Raw genomic sequence first — 16,829 nt, forward strand, 5'->3', positions numbered from 1 at the left:
GGGAGTGGAGTTGAGGTCTGGCAGTCTTGGTGAGTTTGGGGGCCAAAAAGCAACAATACCTTGGATGACCTATGCAAGTGTCACGCACCTCCTAGGCTTCCAGAGGATTGAGACCTTTCTGGGACCTGTGTTTATTTGGATGTGTTTCCAACGGTGTCAACAAAGTAAGAAGCATATACCAAGTAGAATAACGGACAAGTTATGGGCAGAAGTGAGTGAAGGCTTTGGAGGATAAAAGGGAACTCATTCAAAAATACAAAAATGAGTATTTAGTAAGGGCCATGTATTGGGCTGAGCACTTTGTGTGGAGTATTTGTTTTACCCCTCACAGCGACCCTGAGAGATAGGAAAAGTTCCCTCCTCCCCTTTCTTTTTAATTGGATGATGGAGCTGAAGTTCAGAGAAGTTATGTCAGTTTCTTAAGTACATGAAGCTGGAATTCAGACTCAGGTGTTCTGAGTCTGTTTCTAGCCTTTTTGGACATACATGGACTGATCAGTGGGGTAGGGGTACTTTTTGCCAGGGACAGAAGTTAGATACTTTGTTTCTGGCTCCCAAATTTCTCATAGAAATCTGTTGAAAAGGCCTAACAGAGCTCTGTTCTCTATCCTTGCTCCAACAGTATAAACTCAATTTTCGTTAGTTTTAGGAAAACACCCAAAAATACTTTACATTCTTTTAGGTAACAGCTAAGTTGACACAATTACATGGGGCCCAAATCTGCTTCTCACGTCCCAGGCACAGTATGAGGCACTGGGATTTGGTAGGAAAGAAGAATTCTGCTGTCCTGTCCTCATGGGCTGACAGTCCAGTGGGGAAGACAAGTTAAGAAGCAAACCAGTGAATAATCAATTTTCGGACAGTGGTAGTGCCCTAGGGTAATGAGGGTACCATGTGGAGAAGAATGTCAGGCAGCAGTCACAGCTTGTCCAAAGGCACTTGGCACGTTGGGGGATCTGGAGAAAGTTCATTGTGGCCAGAGTGTAGAAGGCAGATGGAGAGTACAGAGAGATGAGGAGGGGGAAGTAGGCAAGGACCAGATCATGAGGACTCCCAAAGAGATTTTGGAATGTTTTAAGCAGATGAGGACATGGTCTGATTTATGTGTCTAAAAGATCATGCTTGTGGGGGGGGGGGGCGTGTCATGCTGGCTGTATGTGTAGAACAGATCGAGGGGCAAAGAAGGATTCAGAGAGAGTCTTCATGTAGCCCAGTTGAGAAATAATCCTGGCTGACATTTGGATGGGGGCAGAAGAGTTAAAAAGAATTGGAGGATTCAAGAGATAGACTAAAACTTGAAATCAGTAAGATTGATGCCCAGACTTAATTATTTGCTAAGTATTTACCGGCATCTACCATGTGCTAGGCATTGGTGATTGGAATAAAATGGTATGCAAAACAGATCCCCAGAGTAACCGATCTTGGCTTTGACTAGGACAGGGGGAGGGATAGAAAAGAGCATGGGCAAAGGCCCTGTGGCAGGGATAAGGAGCGGGAAGACAGGAGGTGCTGCAGGCTTTGAGGTGGTAGATGACATGGGTAGGGAGAAAGGGAAACAGATTGGGCAGACAGGTGAGTTCTTTCTGGTACATTGAGATGCTGTCAGTATCCAGGAGCTGAATCCCAGTAGCTGTTGGCCATGAGGTACAGATTTAGGAATCATACAGAAGTCACAGGAGTCAGCAGAGGGGACAAGATGACTGGAGAGGATGTAGAAAAGGCAAAGAGCAACACAGATTCTGAGAAGAGAGATTTGGAGTAGCTCTCGTTTCTGTTCTCCAAGGATCTGTCTGAATTTGTGTGTTTTTATTCCCACCCTTCTTTTGAGTAGACTCCCATGTCCCTTTTCGTAACACGTTGCTCAGGGAGTGGTTTCAGTGGGCAGAGAACTGAAGCTGAGCCAGCAGGCAGCTTGAGGTGCAGCAAACTGCCGCCCTCTCAGGGCAGCGTAATCCTCCTGTCTCTGCCCTGGTCAAACCACTCCGGGCCAATCCCATTTTAAGAGGTGCATCAGCCTGTCGGAGCAGCGCTGGGAGGTGGTGGGGGTACATAATAGCCTTCGCGCACTGCACGCTTACTTCCTGCAGGTGCTTTCCTGAGTAGTTGCTACGCACGCTCTTACCAAACCTCCTGACAGCCTGTTGAGGGAGCTACTCTTACTATCCCCGTTTATGGGTGGGGGAAAGTGAGGTTTGGGAAAGTTAGAGAACTGGCCGCAAGTCCTACAGCGATGACGTGGCAGAGCTAGAGTTCCCTGGCTCTCCGACTCTGGAGCCTCCGCTCCTGCGGCACTTGGGTAAGGAACGCTCTTGAGGCCGGGCCACGTCAGGAGCTAGGGAGGGTGGGGATGCTCTCAAACAAAAGCAAAGTCCTTAGGAGATTAGAGAGCATTCACATTTTGAGAGGTTTCTGAGCATCACAGATCAGTAGCAAAAGTTCTGGGGGGTGGTTTCTCTGGCGGGGGCGAGGGGCGCTTGGGGAGAAGGGAGGACACAGGGATATTTTCTAACTGGGCTCTCTGAACCTGGAATTGTTGCCTGAACCATTTGAACCATTGCCTGAACCTTTGAACCCTGGAGCACTGCTGGATGTTTAAGCAGAAGCGAGGCCATCTCTAGGAGACATGGTAGGGGGATTCCATTATTGGGGCAAGAGATGGAATTACATGCTTCATTGGTTGCCTCCAACCTTTATGCTATGATTCTGTATATTTGGAAAGCCCAGAATGCTCTGTGGTTGGAAATTGAGCATAATTCCATACGGTTCAGGTTTTTCTGAACAGGTGAATTAGGATAATTATTTTCCCTAAAGTAAAATATATTGTCACAGATCAACCAGGAGTTCATTTGTTAGGCTACCCACCTGACTTTTTTTTTTTTTTTTTTAAGATTTATTTTTGTATTTGAGGGAGAGAGAGAAAGCAGGAGCAGGGATGGGGGTGAGGGGAGGGGCAGAGGGAGAGGGAGAAGCAGATTCCCCACTGAATGAGGAGCCTGATGCAGGGCTCAATCCCAGGACTCTGATATCATGACCTGAGCAGAAGTCAGATGCTCAACCAACTGAGCCACCCAGGTATACCACCCCCCGACTTTAAACAGAGGATCCTTTCCTTTGCTGAGGTTAAATTTTGAAGCCCTAGACACTTCCTAAATTCCACTTCATCTCACTAAAAAATAATAAATAGCCAGCACCGAGGAGTGAAGCCTACCAGTCTCTGTACCAAGCCCTTTACGTGCATGCACTGTTTCATCTGCTGTGCTAGAGAAACACTGTCTAGACATCTGTTTCAGCGACCCCCTGCAGGCAATATTGAGTGCATCACTCCAGAACACGGAGTTGTGTCTGCTTCTTTCCATGAAGAGCCTGGAATCCTTCGGTCAGGTAACCAGGTGGTGAGGAAAGTTAAGAAAACCGGGGTCACACAGCTATTTCCTGGCCTGGCCTGCACTGGGGCCAAATGGTCCAAAGGACAGAGTTAGTCACACTAGACGAGGCCCTCCTGAGCTGCAGTCCCCTACCCAGCTCTCCCCTGCATCCTTCGGGGAGGCAAGAGTGTGAAGATGCCAATTTGGTGTGACTCAAAATTCAAACAGAACTTGTTTTCCAAGAATCAGTCCCAGAACTACGTTGACTTCCTGGCCCTTTATGATCGGTCTTTTAAATATAAGCACATAAGGGAAATATTAGTGCCCTTAGTGTTTTCCAAGAATCAGTCCCAGAACTACGTTGACTTCCTGACCCTTTATGATCGGTCTTTTAAATATAAGCACATAAGGGAAATATTTGTGCCGCTTTTTGGGATGTTGTTTAAAACATTGGTTTGCCTGTGGGCATTAGGAAGAAATGACAAAATGATAGACTCAATTCTGGAGAGTGGAACTTGGCTGGCAAATTGTCCCTTTGCAAATGATTTGTGTGTCTTTCCACGCGGTCTACAGATGCTGACTGTTCTGTTTGAGAATGTGTTCTCCTGTGCTGTCTTTCTCTAGGTGTAAGTTCAGGTTAAGCGAAATGGTCTTTCTCTTGCCAGGTCTGGGTTGTTAGGAGAGATGGGTTTTTCCTTGTGGATTCTCACAAGCAGTGAACTGAGGTTCATTTTCAGTTCCTTTTCAGCACCTGGCGCTCCTGCTAAGTAGGAGAAATGCTTCCCTAGGTTTCCTGATGATCATTGCTGCACAATTTTAACAGAAAGCAAACCTGGCACCCAGAAAGCAATTTCAGGAGAGAATGCTTTTCCACGCCATTACAGCTCTTGTGGCTTTGCAGGTGAATGATTTCTAGCCAGGGAACTTGAGCAAAGACACTGGAAAAGATGTTTAAGGGGCTCTGGATTTGGAGGAGAGATCCTGGGAAGATCTGGGTTACCCTGGGCATCTACACCAGATGCCTGATGAAGCCATGGGGAGTTAGCTGGGGTCCACATGAGCGCACTGTCTTCCCACATAACTGAGCTTGGTGTGTGTTTGTTTTTTATTTTTATGTCTGTCTGTCTGTCCCTTTTTTTTGAGAGGGGAGAAGCAAACGGGGAGAGGAAGAATCTTAAGCGGGCTCTAGGCCCAACATGGAGCCTGATGCAGGGCTCAGTCTCATGACCCTGATCTCATGAACTGAACTGAAAATTAAGTTGGACATTTAACTGACTGAGCCACCCAAGCGCCCCTAACATTGTTTTTTAAATGTCAAATTACTTTTTTATAATTGGCTCCCACTCCTCAATATTTATGGCCCTCAGGAGAGCTATTCCTATGAGTCATGTCAGTGTTTTTGTTGATACGTGTGTGTGTGTGTGTGTGTGTGTGTGTGTGTGTGTGTGTGTAATGATCTCTGGGCTGTGGAGAGATTTCCTGGAACTTACAAGCCCTTTCTAGGACTGCCCCTAACTAGCCATGTGTATTCCTGACGGGGTTCTCACCTGGCCTACGCCGCATTATTCCTCCCTGCATTGACATGGGTTGGGACCAGGTGGTAAGATCCTTTCTCCCCTGCAAGTGTTTGGGTGAAGGAGAAAAAAGGAAAGAAATTGAAACAGCGTTTGGGTGAAGTGGGTACAGTTGTTGAATTTGTAAAAGGCCACTAGAGCTTTGTGGTATTTGTTACTAGGTTTCCTTTTATTAATTTTGTTGCTTTGGTACCTCGGCACAGGCACTGCCAGACCCAAGTTTTACACCAGGTGTTTCCTTCTGCCTTCACATTGCCTAAGGCAGATTGAGTATGTTAATGTTTTATAAGTCAGACTTTCCAACTCCTTAATCACTGCAAAGTTGTTGGCTGACTTCCCTGTAGTCTTTAGATTCACTGTTCATTATCGAGGGTCCTCAATTTGTAGAATCAGATTTGGGTGTGGTTGTGTTAGAAACCAGCGTTATTGTGGTTGGAATATCCTGAAATAAATGATATATGGAAAAAAATGTTGTTGCATATGTCCTTGCTTGGCTCATTTAAGTGCCTGCCTGTCACACACTCATTTAAATTTGACTTTTAAGTAGGGCGCTTTGGAAAATTGAGCTAAGCCAACACTCAGTGACTTTTTCCCCCCCTCTGAGCATTTCTTTCCCTCTAATAATGTTGCATATTTTACTTTGTCTAGGCTTTTCGAGAAAGACATGTCTGACAAGATGTCTAGTTTCCTACATATTGGAGACATTTGTTCTCTGTACGCGGAAGGATCGACAAATGGATTTATTAGCACCTTGGGGTAAGAGCACCTGATTTCTTGTGTGGCAGGATTTCTTTAAGACCTCTTAATGCCAGCTTAAAAACTGATTTTTCTAAGATAAGAATGTTAGCATTTGACTTTGGTTTTTCCAGGGGCAGTTGGAATCATGATACCAAATCTCATGTTAGCCAAGCTTACCTCTGACACAAAAATACTGTTTTCTTGTAAGTCCTGGAAGAGCAAAAATCTAATTAATTAGGACTCTTGTAATTCAGAATTTATTATTATTTCCTATTCCTTAAAAAGGAGAAAAGTACAAAGTCTATGGGATAAAATTTTAGGGTTATTTTTTACAGACCCCAAAGAAGTGCTTTTTAGCTTTCATAAAAGCTCTCATTTTTATATGCTGAGTTAGTTGTCATTTAAGCAAAGACCAGAACTTCTCTGATGCTTATCTCTCTTCTTTGAAGCAGAACCTTGCCTATTTTAAATTGCAGTGTGCATTTGAAAGTTATATATTGCACAAAGTTCTGTAAATCAGATTTTTGTTCTTTTGTGCTTTCTTCAGTTTTTACCCAACTTTTGAGAGAGTTAGTACAGTCCACAATGTCTTTATTTGATTATCTTCTCCCTTCCCCTCCTCCCATTGTCGAGAAGAGGAAAGGAGAAGTGAAATAGCCCCAAAGGCAGAAAGAAGCAGAAGGGAGAATCAAGATGGTTAACCTCAGAAGACACACGAATGGTCTAGATTGTCTTTGTGTAGAAAGGAGGAGTTAGGCCTCTGGGTGGAATTGTTGAATTTGGCAGGAGGTGATCTCAAATGGGGGAAAGGAAAGCCAACAGCTTCTCTAAGAACCTTGTTCTTAGAGCAGCCAGAGCCTTTCTTTTAATCATAGCTATTATTTAAAGCATGCTTGGTCTCTGGTATTTGTGCAGAATGAGTACGCTTGGGCTCTCATTCAGGTCACTCCAGCCTCAAGGACCAAATTATTTCGGATATAGAAGTATAGCTCAATTGGACCTCACTGTATAAGAATTTTGTTTTCAAAAGTCATCTGATAGAAAGCAGTCATCCATGACTTTGTGATCACCAAATCCAGTGACTGTTTCTCAGTCCTTATCTTTTTTTTTTTTTTTTTTTTTTTAACCTCTCTACACTTAAGACCCACTGTTCATAATTTATCTTCCTTGGGTTTTGACAGAGGCCCTTTGCTGCTTGTGCCTCTCTGATTGTCCCTTTTTTCTTCTTGGCTGCTTCCTTTTTCTTTCCCTCATGGTGGAAGCTTCCATCCTCTTCTTCTTTTTCAGGAGGGACAGTGATGATAATAAATAGCGGGGGTCACCACTTCTGTGAGTCCTATGGATGTTTATAGCACGGTGCTAAGGACTGTCCATACATAATGCCGTTAACTCCCAAACACATCTTTACAGTGAGCGCTATTATTATTGCTCTTTGTGGAGGCAAAACCTCTGAGCTTCAGAGAGGTGAGGTTACCCGCCCAAGGTTTCACAGCTGTGAGCTCTCCAGGCTCCAGGACCAGTGCTCCTAACAGTTGCCCCTGGCAGGGTAGACTTTCCATTCCCCATCTCCCCTGCCATCCGTCTCTGGCAGAATTGGCTCACCACCCTCCTCACTGTTTGCTCATAGCTCTTATCTGGCTGCCTTGTGAAACCTCAACCCCACCTTATGCCTCGTCTTTTCTCTGTGGTCCCGATTCCTTGTAATAGTGCCGTTGTCCCTCCAGTCACCCAGGCTCATTTCCAGTCGGTCACTGAGCCCACTTGGCGCAGCCCCTGAAATCTTTCGCTTCGTCCTCTTCTTCCAGAGCATCCTTTCTTAGAATTCCTAACAGGTGCAAATTCTTTGCTTTATAGGAATTTTCCTCAAGCATTATAAACAAATTAATGATAAGGTTCTTCCCCTACCCCCCACTTTTTCTTCAATGTGCGGACGGTCCATTTTGAATTTTGGGATCTAATACTTACCTCAGATGAGTATTCCCTTGGTTCAAAATGGACTTGGAAAATAAAGTTTGGCTTCTTTTTCCTTTTAATATTTTCAGCATTTATGGAGTGCCGGTTATGAATGACAGTGAGTGACCCCCAGTTTTTGTGGAACTTGGCAGCTAGCTCCCCAGCCACATTCCGTTTATATAGATGGCAGTTACCTCCCCAATGGCTTTATTGACTCCTTGAGCTTGAGAACTTGAGTCGGACCTTGGAGAGCGTGTGTGCGTGCACATGCAGTATCAGAGGTGTGCTTCTGAATCACCTGAGGAATGTGTTAAAAATAAAAGGTCTTGGGTCGCATCCTGGAACAGAGCTTTGATAGGCCCGGGGATGATGGGGACCCTGTATCAGTATATTTTATAAACAGAAAGTCTAAGGAACATCACCCTGCTTGAGACTCCTTGAGACCGACTCTTTAATTTTACAGATAAAGGAACTGAGACCAGAGGGATGAAATAATGTAGTCATCATCAAGCTATGTAGGTAGCAAAGTGCCATCTGTAATTCATTTGTCTTCTGGCCCAGGCTGGGGCCCTTTCTCTTACCCCTTCGTCCTTGAGAACTTGATGAGTAATTAACCCAGCCCTATATTGGATTCCAAGGGGCTCCCCCGCTTCACATACTATGTTAGATCTGGTGGCTTTACTGTATTTCATTCACAGGGGCTCCAGGTGGGAGTTTTCTATGTGCATATTCTGTTCTTGATTTTTGCATAAAAACTCAAGCCATTGACCACACTCTTCCTCTTCTTGATGGAGAGAGGTCTTGTGTCTTAGACCCAAAGGCAGCAAGCTGCTGGTGGGCTATTCTGGCCACTTTGATTCACCCACCAGATAGATAACTGAGCACCTAGCTTGGGCAGGAAAATGTACTAGCCGTGGGCATCTTTTGGGCCACAAAGCAGGCACCTCTCTGCCCCTAGGAAGCTCTTAGCCTACTGCACCGTTTGTGCTTCAGTCCAATGAGGTGGAGAGAGGCAGGGAGTACTGGGTCCAGGAAAGGCTCAGTAGGAGGGCCTTCATGGAGAAGACGGCGGCTCTAAGTCAGTCTTGAGAGACAGGCCAGACTTTAGGATGTGAAACGGAATTTTGGAGGAAGAGGAGGTAAGAGTAAAGGCAAACTATTTAACAGTGCCGTGCCTTTGGGATAAGGAGCAGCACAGACTAATGGAAGAAACCCTGGAAAACCATAGTATATTAGCTGGCAGCAAGTTCTATGGTCACTTGGCAAATGACCAATACCAGTTTTAGGAACTTGGATAAGTCATTTAAACGTCTCAGCCTCGGGACACCCGGGTGGCTCAGTTGGTAAAGCGGCGCCTTCGGCTCAGGTCATGATCCCAGCATCCTGGGATCGAGTCCTGCATTGGGCTCCTTGCTCGGTGGAAAGCCTGCTTCTCCCTCTGCCTGCTGCTCCCCCCGCTTGTGCTCTCTCTCTGACAAATAAATAACATCTTAAAAAAAACAAAAACAAAAAACTTCTCTGACTCAATTTCCTCATCTGTTCAAAAAAGTGCAATACTTTAAATCTGTTCTTCTAAAAGAATTGTACCCGTTGGTTTGGTCAGTCTGGACTTCTAAATACTGGGTCTGTATATAAGTTCGGGCTGGTTATTTACTCATAACTTTTTGCACTTTCCCCACCTCCATTTCAATTTCCAGTAGTTCCATGTGACTCTCTCTGCCAGCAGCTTCTCAGATGGCCTCAGGCACATTTAGTTCCCGGCTGTATTTTGTTCTTTTTTCTCTTACAGCCCTTAGGTTACATTCTCTTTATTAGTTTGCTTTTGTGGCTCTTGCACTAGCCTTGAGCTCCCTCGGGGCAGGGCCTGGTTCGTACTCATCCTCACATCGCAGGGCCCAATACGGTGCCTGGCACCAGATGGGCCCCTCAGCTACCATAAGCTGAATGCACTCACCCCTTGCTATGCCTCCCGACTTCAACATTTTTGCATGTTTTGTTCAAATTCATCATGGATGTGGTTAAGGGAAAAGAGCCACAGAAAACAATAGGTTAATATGTACATTGCAGAAGCAGAACCTGGGCTTTTGGATTAGATTCAGCTCCCTGCGTGGGAAACCTCTAGTGTAAACAGCCCCCCAGCAGGAGAACATGGCCATCTAAGTTTTGCGGTGGATAGTCAATTTTTGCATAGTGCTTAGGTTTTGTTTTCTTAGACTTGCCTTGATATAGCATTTATCCTTGTCTTCACAGCCTGGTTGATGATCGTTGTGTTGTACAGCCAGAAGCTGGGGACCTTAATAATCCACCCAAGAAATTCAGAGGTAAGTTGATGACCTTCCTGGAGTGGGTGCTTGGGTACCTTCCTCATTTGAAAATTCATCAAGTGTGTTGCTGTGTGTGTGTGTTTAATAAGCAATTGCAGGTTTATTTACTTACATTTTTTTAAAGTATGATTTCAGTTCCAAGCTTTGTGACCTTTTGAAAATGTATAAGTTCAGCGTCAAGATTGGAATGGCTTTTATTAGGGCTTCCATTTGTATATTGCATGCACGTTGATCGGTGCAAATTCAGCTTAAAGCCTTACGTTCGTGCAACTATGTCCCTGAACAAATAGGATTTATGGATCTCATCACAAGGAACATGTGTTTTGCAGGAGATCTCGCTGTGCCTTTGGGGGCTCTGGTGTTCTTAGATGCTTCAACCTGGAGGGAGAAGATGTTGGTTATTGCACTTAGTTTTTGTTAAAAGACCAAGGCAGGATAGCCTTCCACCAGTAGCTTCCCACTACTAGCTTTCTTTTTAGGCCTCTTATATTTGGTATCTTCCTCTGAAGGTAGCTTAGTTTATTCCAGAAGTGTTTAAAATATAGTTGGGGTGTTAAGATGATAAACATTTTGTTTTTCTTGTTTGCTTTTGTGGTGCATAGTTCCCAACCCCAGCTGCATAGTAGAATTATCTGAGAGAGATTTAAAACTTAACAGATATTCAGGGCCCCACTCCGGACTGATCAAATGAATCTCTCGAGTTTGGGTCCTGGGCACTGGCATTTTTTTTTAAGCTTCCCAAGTGTTTTTTTTATATTGAGTTGGGGTTGAGAACCCATTGGGTTAGTATTTGACTCATGGCCTCAGTCCCAAAGGGCTCAAACCTTGCCATTTTTTAGGTTACATCATTTAAGTGATAAGTTCGTATTGTTAGTTGATGTAGAAACTGTTTGACTTTTTTGGATAAAAGCTAAAGGAATTAGAATAAGATAGAAGGCAGATGTTCAGGTGGAGAGAAGCCATTTAGAAGATGTTTGGTGTTGAACTGCATCCAGTTGGCATGAGACTATCAAGAGAATATTTTCACCTGGGAGGTGGTGAGGGGGACAGTTGAAAAAAAATTGTTGCCATAAGCCCCGTGCGACAGGATCCTGAGCACCTGTGGCCTTTTCTTTCCAGTCCTTCCTCCATGGCTTTTTCCAAAACAGAATCCTGAATGCAGCAGAAATGAAAGATTTAATCTAATAATCATAATCCAAGCAGTTACTTACAGAATTAATTCTCTATGCTGAATAATAAAATATGCCTCAGTTTATCTTTTAACAAGGCCAAGACCAGTAGACCCTGTGCCCAGCACTGTGCGAAGGGTTCTGTGTACATTTTTAGCTCCTGGGTTCGTCTGTCCACCCTGTGAGGGGATTGAAGTCCTCGGAGGTTGAGGTTAAGTGTCTTGTCTGAGGTCACACAGCTGGTGATGGATGGAGTAGGAGCTGTAGTTCTCAACTTGGGCAACACAGACACATCACCTGGGGGACTTGGAAAAACACTGATGTTGGAGTACCACCCTCAAGGATGGCCATTTAATTTGGCATTGATGGTTTCGTTTCATTTCATTTCGTTTCGTTTCTTTTTTTTTTTTTTTAAAGCTTTCCAGGTGATTCTCCTGTATAGCCAAGGTTAAGCACCACTGCTAATAGAGCCTGGGCTCTAAACTCCTGGCTTTATTACATAGGGGTGAGCTGGTTGGAGTGTGGCTTTTGCAGTTGGAGCTAAGTGGAAGGCGTTCATTGCTTGGGTCCAGTGTGAGCTCGTTTCCCATTCCCCGTGCAGGCCTGGGGTAGCTGTGAAAGTACCTGGGAAGGGTGCTCATGCGCTGTTCAGAGTGAACTAGTGGGTATTTGAATACCAGTTTAGAATGTTAAATAGGACATAGCCAGGGGAAGTCAGAAGACATACATGTTTTCCTGGCACTAGGGTCAAAGTGCCGGGTGCTTAGATATCTGGTGGCCGATTGAAGGGACTGTTTTGAGATAAAAGTGACAGTCTGATAGAGGCCATTTGGAAAGAACCACACTTTGTTTATGGCCCTGCCTGGTTCTACAGGTGGTCACATGACAGTGACCTGATATAAGTTGCCTGCTTTCCCTCATAAATTAAAAATAAAGGTTTCTAGGTTGTGAGGTGCTTTGCACTTGTGGGAGAATCTGGTTCCAAACACGCTCTTCTGCAGGCTTTGCAAATGTAGGTCAGGACTGCCTAGATTCCTCCTGCTGCACCCAAGGTCCTCGGCACGCAGGTGAGGGGCCCAAGCAGAGGGCCGCAGAGATCTGCTCCTTGGAATCCGGGCAGTAAGTGTTTAAAAGCTTTCCAAAACAGCCCTTCAGTTCTAGCATAGCATTCTTTGAGGAAAAAAAAATGTGTATATATATATATATTGAAGAAGATACCGATTTCTCTTTTGGAAGGGATTACTGCCTTCCAAATACAAAACAAGCGTATTTTGAAGTTGAAGTCCTACTGATGTTTAGAAATTGTGCCTAGGGCAGTTGGACAGTTTGGAGGCATTTCTAGTCCATTTCCTTGCCGTGCCATTACACCCTGGAGTTTAACAAACACATATGGAAAAGTGAGATGCTGGCAAGCAGCCGGCTAGGATGATGGAGTCTTTATCTGAGCAATCAGCAGAGCTACATTTAGTCATTTGGATTTGTTGTTGCTTCCATTGTTTCCTTGCCAACTTATTTCCTATATTGAGGACCATCATAACGTGTTCTTAAGTAAATGGAAACCAAAGGCCTATTTATGTAATGCTCCCTGTGGCTTCTGACTCGGGTTTTTAATTTTGTGAGCTCCTCTTGAAACCTGCCACCCTCGTGGTTAGTAGCATAGGCCCTAGGATCAGGCTTTCTGGGTTCAAATCCAAGTTCTTAGCTGTGTGACCCTGGACAAATTGCTTAGACTCTGTGAAGCTTGGTTTTCTCATCTGTAAAGTGGGAGATATTAGTCTCTACCTCATAAGGTTACTGGGAAGATGAAATGTGTGTTTCAGATTCAGTGCTGAGGGAGCCTGGCCTTTAGTTCAGGGCCCAGTAAGCATTAGTTAGTCTTATCTTTTCATTCCCAGTACTTAGCACAGAGGCTTGTACTCCTAAATGGTGGCAGAAAGGAATCCTGTACATGAATCCTTTAATGATATGAGAATATTGTTTCTCTTTTTTTGTGTCTAAATGCTTTTGTGGGTAGGGGTGTGCATGGGGACCCAGTGGCCTAGATTTGAGTCCCAGCATTCCCATATACAAATTAGGTGGCCTTGATAAATTAATTTTTCTGAGTTTGTTTCCTCACTTATAAAATGGGGGGAAAGAATTCCTTCCCTGTAAAGGTAATAAGGATTGAAGATAATATGGCTAAAGAACCAAATAGAGTACTTGGTTGGTACATAAGACCTGGTCAGTGATTGGTAGCTGTTGTTTTTCCCAGTAGATGCAAAAGAGTTAAAATCTTGAACATACTTGCTTCTTTCTGATGGGTAAAAGTACATTACCAAGTGAGTTGCTTTTTTTTTTTTTTTTTTGGTGATTCCCTTGAATGTATCTTCTTCCCTGAACTTCATCTATAGAAAGGAAAGATTGGGTGCCTATCTGGTTCACATAAGCCAAGTCTCCTTCATTGTCCAAATGAATTTTGGACAGTGGCCCCTGTCCTCAAGATGATGAGAAGAGCAGCGATGTAGACTAATTCCGTCACTTTAGTCCTTTAGCTAATGTGGTACCATTTGAAGGCACCAGTGTCCACAGCAGGTAAGACAATCTCTCTTCTCCCTGATTTGTGCTGGCTTTGCCCATAATCTTGAAAGAAGAAGGAAGACAGACATCAGATTGAAATCGGCAATAGAAACTTTGTGGTTAGGGAATTCCTTTCTCTAGATGATGTTTTCCTCTTCCACCCCCACCCGTCCCTTCCCCCTACTAAATATAATGGCATCTTCTATAAAGAAAAGAAGGAAATTAACTACCAGTCTTGTTTTGATCCCAGAACCTTTACTGCTTTAAATGTGACTTCCAGAGGTGTTGGAAAAGAAACAAAGCCCGGGGCTTTTGGGAAATAAGATGGGCATTAGTGTTGAACATGCCATTTATTGTGTAATCTGCTTTTTTAGGTTGAGGCAACGGTCAACTTCTTACCCTCAAAACTTCATCTTCTCCATCCAGTTCAAGAGGCCAATCTTGGCCCCCAGTTTTTTGTTTTTGTTTTTAATTATCTTGGACAGATGCTACCATATCAATGTCAGCAAAGAGTGTGAAGTTTTTAATCTTGCAAGAACCCCTTAGTTTCAGAAGGAAAGTTGTTTGCAAGGAAACTCAGATTAACATAGGGAGAAGTTTGGGCAGGGAAAGGTGAGGAGAAAAGAAGCATTCTGAGATCATTCCATGGTTTATATGAATTGGGGCAGAGGTCAGAGGTCAGGCTGAGAGTGTAGATGTTCTAGGTAAGTATTTTCCTTGTCCCATGTTTCTTTCTTCCCCCAATCAAGTTGCTTTCAAGCAAAATAACCCACTCAGCTAATGTGTCCTGAAAATGGGTGTTCAGCTCAGGGGACATTGAAGCCGTCCTATCCTAGCTGTTGGCCTTGCTGATGAGGGGACAAGATGAGTTACACAGTCCCCCTTACTTTCAGGGGTCTTAGGGTTTTACGGAGAATCAGACCCACTCCAAATAATAGTAGCCAGCATGAATAGAGCATTTCCTTTGTGCTGAGCACTTCCCATGGATTATCTCTTTTAATCCATGTAACCTACCCATGAGGTGTAGCTACTCCTGTTCCCACTGTGTAGACGAAACTGCCGCTCTGAGAAATTGAGTAACTTGCCCATAGACAGTTGAATGTCGCTTCTTAGAATGATTATCATTCATTCATTCCACAAACATTATCGGACGTGTCCTGTGTGCCAGCCATTTATAGTCCATGGAGGAAGGATCCATTCTCAGGGAAGTCAATGCCAATGCACGGTTAATATCTTAGAGTAAATTGTTGTTCACACTGCGGCTGTTTAGATGCAAGTAGAGGCAAAGCACATGAAATATCTTTTTACAAGGTGTGAAACTTGCCCCTCCAGTCTTTAGTTTGCTGGGGCAAAGGAGATGATGATTCTTCTCCTGTGCATTCTCTCGTTTAGCTCTGCAACACCTCCTTAGCCCATAGTGCCTGGTGCCATTTTGGCTGATAAGGATTGAGCATCTGGCCTAGTGTCTTATAACATGTGAGTGTTAGAGTGAGGCCAGAACCCTCTTCCAAAGACCCGGGCGCAGTGCTTTACTCTTCTGTGCTCTGTGGACCATTTTCCACACAAAGCACAAGAGTTTCTTCAAGCTGTGACCCCATCACCTCTAGTCTCTAAAAGAAAATGGGCCAAGTTACTATTTTTCTTCTGCTGTCTGCTGAAGCTCTTAACTTGAATTAGGACCATTTAAACGAGGAAGAAAGCCAAATGGGAGGGTGAAAGCCCTGGATCCTTTAGACTTAATGCATTTTTAACTACCACCAGGACAGTCTGTGCGATATGCAGCATGTTACCTACAACCTGAGTCCTGTTTGTAGTGGGAATGAAGGTCTGGGCCGGTATAACCTGGTCTCTGGGTATCTCCAAGTTCACTGACAATTCCTGATTGCTCAGTGAGTGTCCTGCTGACACTGTCCAGTGACAGCCTGGAATCACAGTCTCAGGACGATACTGGGAAGAAGAAGAGTGTGTTGCTTGGCTACAACAAATCACTCTTGGACCTAAAGCCCTTGTGGCCTTGTCACTTTCAGTGTGATTTTCCTCAGTCCCAGGGTGCTTGCACTATGTCAGCCCACCTATTAGGACGTCTGTGGACTTAGTTAGGATGTCTTGGTTGAGAGAAAGAGGTTTCACATTGCAGGCAAGCTCTTGTACCCCCCAGCAGCTTTGAAAGGGGCCTCAAATAAGAATGGCATATTTCATGGTTGGGGGACAGGAAGTATGTGAGCATCTGTGGCCTACTTACCTGATCGTTGTCTTGCTTGTTGTGTAGGTTGAAGCAGGCAGTGGTTCTCAGCCATGTGCGAAAACGGCTAAGAATGTAGTAAAGAGCACCATCTGACCTGAGGGCCGATGTCCAGCCCAGTATCTGCTGCCAACTGCTATGATACCTTGGGGGAGTCATTCCATCTCTCCAGGCCTCAGTTTCCCTATCTGAATGTAGGCAAAGTAACTTCCAAGATCTCTTCTAGCTTGAAGCTTTGTGACTGGTGCCAGAAACAGGCCAGTTAACATTTTACAAGAGAGCATTGATATTCAGGAGTCTCATGCTGTCCAGAAGTAGGTTTTTATTTCTTTGGGATCGCAGATCTTCTTGGGCAAGATGAGACAAATGGATGGAAACAGCCAGGCCTTACTCTGAGGCCAGATGGGGACACAGCCAGGTCTTGGGTTGCAAAGGTCTCTGGGCTAGGGTGACCATAACAAACTCACTGCTTTAGGTTTCTTTCAAACCACCCTCCTTTGCTGCACATTGTCTTAATTGTTGCTAGGCAACGTTCTTTCTTTTTTTTTTTTTTTCCTTTTGGCAAAGCATTGAAGGAATGAACCCATATCTTAGTTTTAAATACCCACATGCAAAGGGGAGGGCCTAACTTAAAATTTGTTTGTTCTTTTGATTCTAATCCACAACGGGCCTCTCACAGTGGGGCTAAAGGACTTAGTTTCTGCTTGTCTTGTTAAATAAGGTGGAAAAATCCGTCTGTTTTAGGTGCCTGTTAAGGATATGCTTTGAGGCATATTGAAGGTTTTGTGTGTGCGTGCGCATGCGTGCAGCCGCTTTGTAGAAAATCTCTTTTAACTTTGTGTTCACAAAATCAATTCAAATTTAATAAAAAGATTAGTAGGTTTTTTATAATCGTCATTTCAGATTTA

The 16,829-nt window shown here is 44.2% G+C and overlaps 1 protein-coding gene across 1 annotated transcript in view; it reads left to right on the forward strand.

The window, feature by feature from the left end:
* Positions 1–16,829, forward strand: part of ITPR1 (inositol 1,4,5-trisphosphate receptor type 1) — a 320,227-nt gene that overhangs the window by 15,049 nt on the left and 288,349 nt on the right. Inside the window, exons 3-4 of the mRNA XM_057311892.1 lie at positions 5,588–5,695; positions 9,881–9,951. Of these exons, the coding sequence (XP_057167875.1) occupies positions 5,604–5,695; positions 9,881–9,951 (163 nt within the window). The 5' untranslated portion in view covers positions 5,588–5,603. The remainder of the gene's footprint in view (positions 1–5,587; positions 5,696–9,880; positions 9,952–16,829) is intronic.

This window comes from Ursus arctos, unplaced genomic scaffold (genome assembly GCF_023065955.2).
Source record: "Ursus arctos isolate Adak ecotype North America unplaced genomic scaffold, UrsArc2.0 scaffold_14, whole genome shotgun sequence".
In the NCBI taxonomy this organism is placed as follows: domain Eukaryota; kingdom Metazoa; phylum Chordata; class Mammalia; order Carnivora; family Ursidae; genus Ursus; species Ursus arctos.